Genomic DNA, 3957 nt, shown 5'->3' with positions numbered 1-3957 from the left:
TGTTCATAAGTTCTATAGTGCTATCAAAGGAAATGTCTAGTGTTATATCCGAGCTACTAATGCCACATTCAATATCTCCAGAATCCTGTCTTCAGTCCCGTCTTGGATATCATATAACAATTCCATTTAGTACGAGCAAAGACCTCGAGGACACGTTACTGGATAAGATGCAAGAAAATAGGCATTCCAGGTATAGTATAACAGGTACATTCGAAATTACCCTGTATCCTGTAGACGACACCGGTAGTATGGACGATTCTGGTGTAGTTATGAGAACATGGCCGCCTGTCTCCAGGCAATCCACTTGGTGGGTACCTATCGGGAAACTCATTGCTGGAGATGTAGCTGCTTACAATGGAACTCCGTATACACACGGCTAAATGAATTATCTTTTTAAAATGTTGTCGTAGTGTTGCCAATGCAGCGCCCCTGCAAGCTAGGCAGTGTTGTTGCTTAGCACGTCTACGCAACGATATCGTTGCTTTACCTCACTAGCTGTGAAAGATGGAGTGCTTGTGTTGCTATGAAGATGTTGAACTATATCAGACTGTCTGCTGTGACAGCAAGACTCCGCACTTCTTCTGCTTCAATTGTATGAACAGACACTTTTTGGCACAATTGAAAAATAATAATATTGATATGAGATGTATCTACACAAATGCATGCGATAGTAGTTTCGACGAACGAGATGTGTACAGGTTTATGGATGAGGATACCCTTTCATATTATAATCGTGTCAAAGACCAACGCGATGTAAGAGACGCGATAAAGGATAAAATTGTTACATGCCCGTTCTGTTCTATTGACATGGTAGATGAAAGAACGAGTAATATTACATATTTAGAATGTGTAAATCCTTCTTGCCTTGAGGTCAGTTGTACTAAATGCAAAAAGCAATATCATCCAGGTGTTAAATGTGATAGTACAACTAAGGAACGCACGTTGAAGGAGGAAACTGAAACATATAAGGTTATAAAATCATGTCCGTCTTGCAGCAGAGACATTGAGCGCGAATCAGGGTGTAGCCACATGAAATGTATATGCGGAACAACGTTCTGTTACGTTTGCGGAGAAAACATATCGAAAGATGTATGGGGACACGGCTGCAAAGTCTTCGACCAACCTCGGCGTTCTAGGCTGGTAGTACGCCGTGACGTGCACCCTAATATCGGCGAACGTTCTGTTGGGTACGAAAGGCGTGTACACGCAGAAACAATCGAGGAAAATTATAGACGAAGACAACGAGAAGCTGACGAGTACTACAGGCAGACAGTTCAAGAATCTGATGAACGCTATGCACGCGCACAAGAAGAGACAGAACGATATTATGGAGAGAGAATAGCGCGGATAGACGCTGAAATAGCGCGACTAAATACCAGGGTGGCACTCGGTGAAGTTACTCGATCCACACTATCGCATCTGAGAACCCGTTACAACGCTACAGACCCTGTATCTCTGTATAGCGGCGCTCGGAAACCTCTACACACAGAAACACGCGCTGCCAGTCGCGGTTTAACGTACGACGCTCAGAGACTTCCCGTAGTTCGACACAGGCAAGAAGCGCCTCCACTTAGAAGAACAGGCCGCATGCCCCATGATGATCCGAGAACAGGATATAACAGCCCGTATATCAAAAGGTCTGGCTGGAACTAGCTTGACATGTAATGCTACTAACAGAACTATCTGGAATATTCTGTTGTTGTATACTAGTATGTAGCAGCCTGGTGCTTGCTGCATTTTTAAAATGATATATGATGTGGCGTGCAGCACTGCTGCATCGAGGCACACTAACCACGTTTATGCCTACAATTGAAACATGCCGCACACAGCCATTACGATATCTGCTTGCAGTGATGTTCTAGTAACATCAACAGATAGAAAGAACGGAAGATACGACGATACTAAGCCAAAAGTTGCTGCATGGAAAATATCTCCAGCCCTTCCGGATAAACGAGAGTTCGTGTACATGCTAAAAGATATTACCGCAGAACTAATACTTGGTGAAGATGGTTTCAGAGTCAGTATACCACAGAAAGCACTATATGACAACCTCCTTAATAAGCGAGCGACTTTTAGGGTAGACTATTACGTCAAGAACGGCGTTGGGTGTGTTACAAAAATCGTTGTTGCTGTGTTCGGCTCTATTTAGTATTTTAGCGATATATTTTAAAATTGCGCTGGGTCTCTGAGTGTTGTCACATGATATTAGTCTACTATAGTGCACAGTGTAGTGTTGTACCACAGTTCATTTTGACTAGAGCGATAACGTTGCATAACACTGAACTTCGCAGCAACGCTGCGTAGTTTCGCGTATGATATCATGGAGCCTCAACGTATTACACGCAGAGTGTATGAAGGTGCCGAAACCTCCGGGCTATTTAGAATTACCGGAGTACGCTTAACTCCGTTCAAGCCCGATGAAACATTTAGGACACAGCTAGTTGACAACATCGAGCAGTATGAATCTGGTTGCAGAGTTCACCCTAGGTGCTTCGGGCATATGTGCCGCACTCCAGCAGGTCTTATACTGCCACCCCAATCAATGTCGATGCGGTCAATGGAGATTGTGACCGAGTATCATGCAGCAGCCAGACTTGCGTTCGCTAACAATCGAGAAGAGTATATTAAGAAGTTGCGTGAAACTAACTATGGAAAGCACGGAAATTTACGTGCAATAATGTCAACACCGGTAGCCGGGAGCATGAGACTAGTCGCAAGACCCCAATGGTTTGATAAAAGAGTTATAATGGTGTCGCAGAATCTTGCGTCGAAATTGAGGGTATGCAAGAAGGTATACAACAAAGATGGAATCGAGTGTAGCACATACAGAGAGACGACACTACAGGAGGGCGATTATGTCATTGTTGTTAGGCCACCATCACTTACTATTGCAAACACCCAAGCGATGAAAGTTGTCTTCTGGGATCTTGATTGTCTCGGAATTCATCCCGAGACGTTTAGTAAGTTTCATGGTGATTTTGATGGTGACGAAGCACACGCAACCCCTGTATATGACAAAGAGTCTATTGAAGAGTGTGACAACTGGCTTGTTATACCATACAGCGTGTTCGATGATGCACGCGAGCTGTTTCATTCCTTGCCAGATCATCTTAAAGGAGATAATGTGCAGTACGACGAGAACCGCGCTCCATTCATTGAATACACGACTCTAAGCATGAAGCAGATAAAGGATGGTGCACCTCGGCTCGTGTTTGGTGATATGACACGAAACAAACGCCATCACATTAATGGCACGATGGAACGATTTAATAGCAGCAGCTTTGCAGATTCTTTTGTTGCAAATTCAATCCAGGGTATAAATGACGTGGTACGGCAGCAACTATCGCAAGGTGCAATAGGTGAGATGTCTAGAGTGGCAAGAATTGCAGCGTCATGTTTTGTCAGATTAGAGAAGCCCGGGCTCTACGTGCTCGAGCGAAGACAGCGTAGGCTATTGGTAGACGATGGAGCTACTGATCCAGGATCACCGTCCGTGAGAGCAATTGCTAATTTTTGTGCAGTTGCACAGCAGGCTGCGCTCGATTCTCATAGAGCTGAGACTCATGGTCCAATATCGCACGACATGATATCTGATTTGCTGCTAGGTACCTACAAAAGAAAGACTATGTTGAGTCCGACTTCTCATTGCACAGTGGTACAAGTTGATACATCCATACCGGATTCTATCATTTCAGGCATGAAACCAAAATGGAATTACGAATCTGGTGGTCTTATCACGTTGCTATGCGAGCCAGCTGCATTCACGAGAGCTGCATGCAAATATCTAGTCGCTGCGTACAATCCTATTATACTGTTGAAAGCATCAAATGTGAACAAAGATATTAAAGGCTTGTGTCGACGAGGCATTATTCTGATATGCAACTATTATTCTATCGGGATGTCTGAAATTGAGCTAGATGATATCTCTGCAGTCGTGTCATATCGACCATCAGCGTC

The 3957-nt window shown here is 44.0% G+C and overlaps 3 protein-coding genes across 3 annotated transcripts; all 3 read left to right on the top strand.

The window, feature by feature from the left end:
• Positions 1–2: 2 nt before the first annotated feature.
• PV06_11904 (uncharacterized protein) lies at positions 3–1725 on the top strand. The gene has a single exon (XM_016413650.1). It carries the CDS (start codon positions 505–507, stop codon positions 1651–1653), a length of 1149 nt encoding a protein of 382 aa, XP_016255973.1. The 5' UTR covers positions 3–504; the 3' UTR covers positions 1654–1725.
• Positions 1726–1794: 69 nt separating this feature from the next.
• PV06_11903 (uncharacterized protein) lies at positions 1795–2180 on the top strand. The gene has a single exon (XM_016413649.1). The coding sequence runs from the start codon at positions 1817–1819 to the stop codon at positions 2147–2149; it is 333 nt and encodes a 110-aa protein (XP_016255972.1). The 5' UTR covers positions 1795–1816; the 3' UTR covers positions 2150–2180.
• A 114-nt stretch (positions 2181–2294) lies between these two features.
• PV06_11902 (uncharacterized protein) lies at positions 2295–3957 on the top strand (the record flags this gene model as incomplete). The annotated part of the gene is made up of 1 exon (XM_016413648.1): positions 2295–3957. A coding segment is annotated over exon 1 (1635 nt), but the record flags the coding sequence as incomplete, so codon positions are not given.

The sequence above is a fragment of the Exophiala oligosperma genome (assembly GCF_000835515.1).
Source record: "Exophiala oligosperma strain CBS 72588 unplaced genomic scaffold supercont1.111, whole genome shotgun sequence".
Classification (NCBI taxonomy): Eukaryota; Fungi; Ascomycota; class Eurotiomycetes; order Chaetothyriales; family Herpotrichiellaceae; genus Exophiala; species Exophiala oligosperma.
Note: the sequence above shows the minus strand (reverse complement) of the source record. Positions and strands in the feature narration are given on the sequence as shown.

Excerpts from the sequence above, each read along its gene's own strand:
- PV06_11903 (XM_016413649.1), top strand. The coding sequence starts at position 1,817 with ATGCCGCACACAGCCATTACGATATCTGCTTGCAGTGATGTTCTAGTA.
- PV06_11904 (XM_016413650.1), top strand. The coding sequence starts at position 505 with ATGGAGTGCTTGTGTTGCTATGAAGATGTTGAACTATATCAGACTGTC.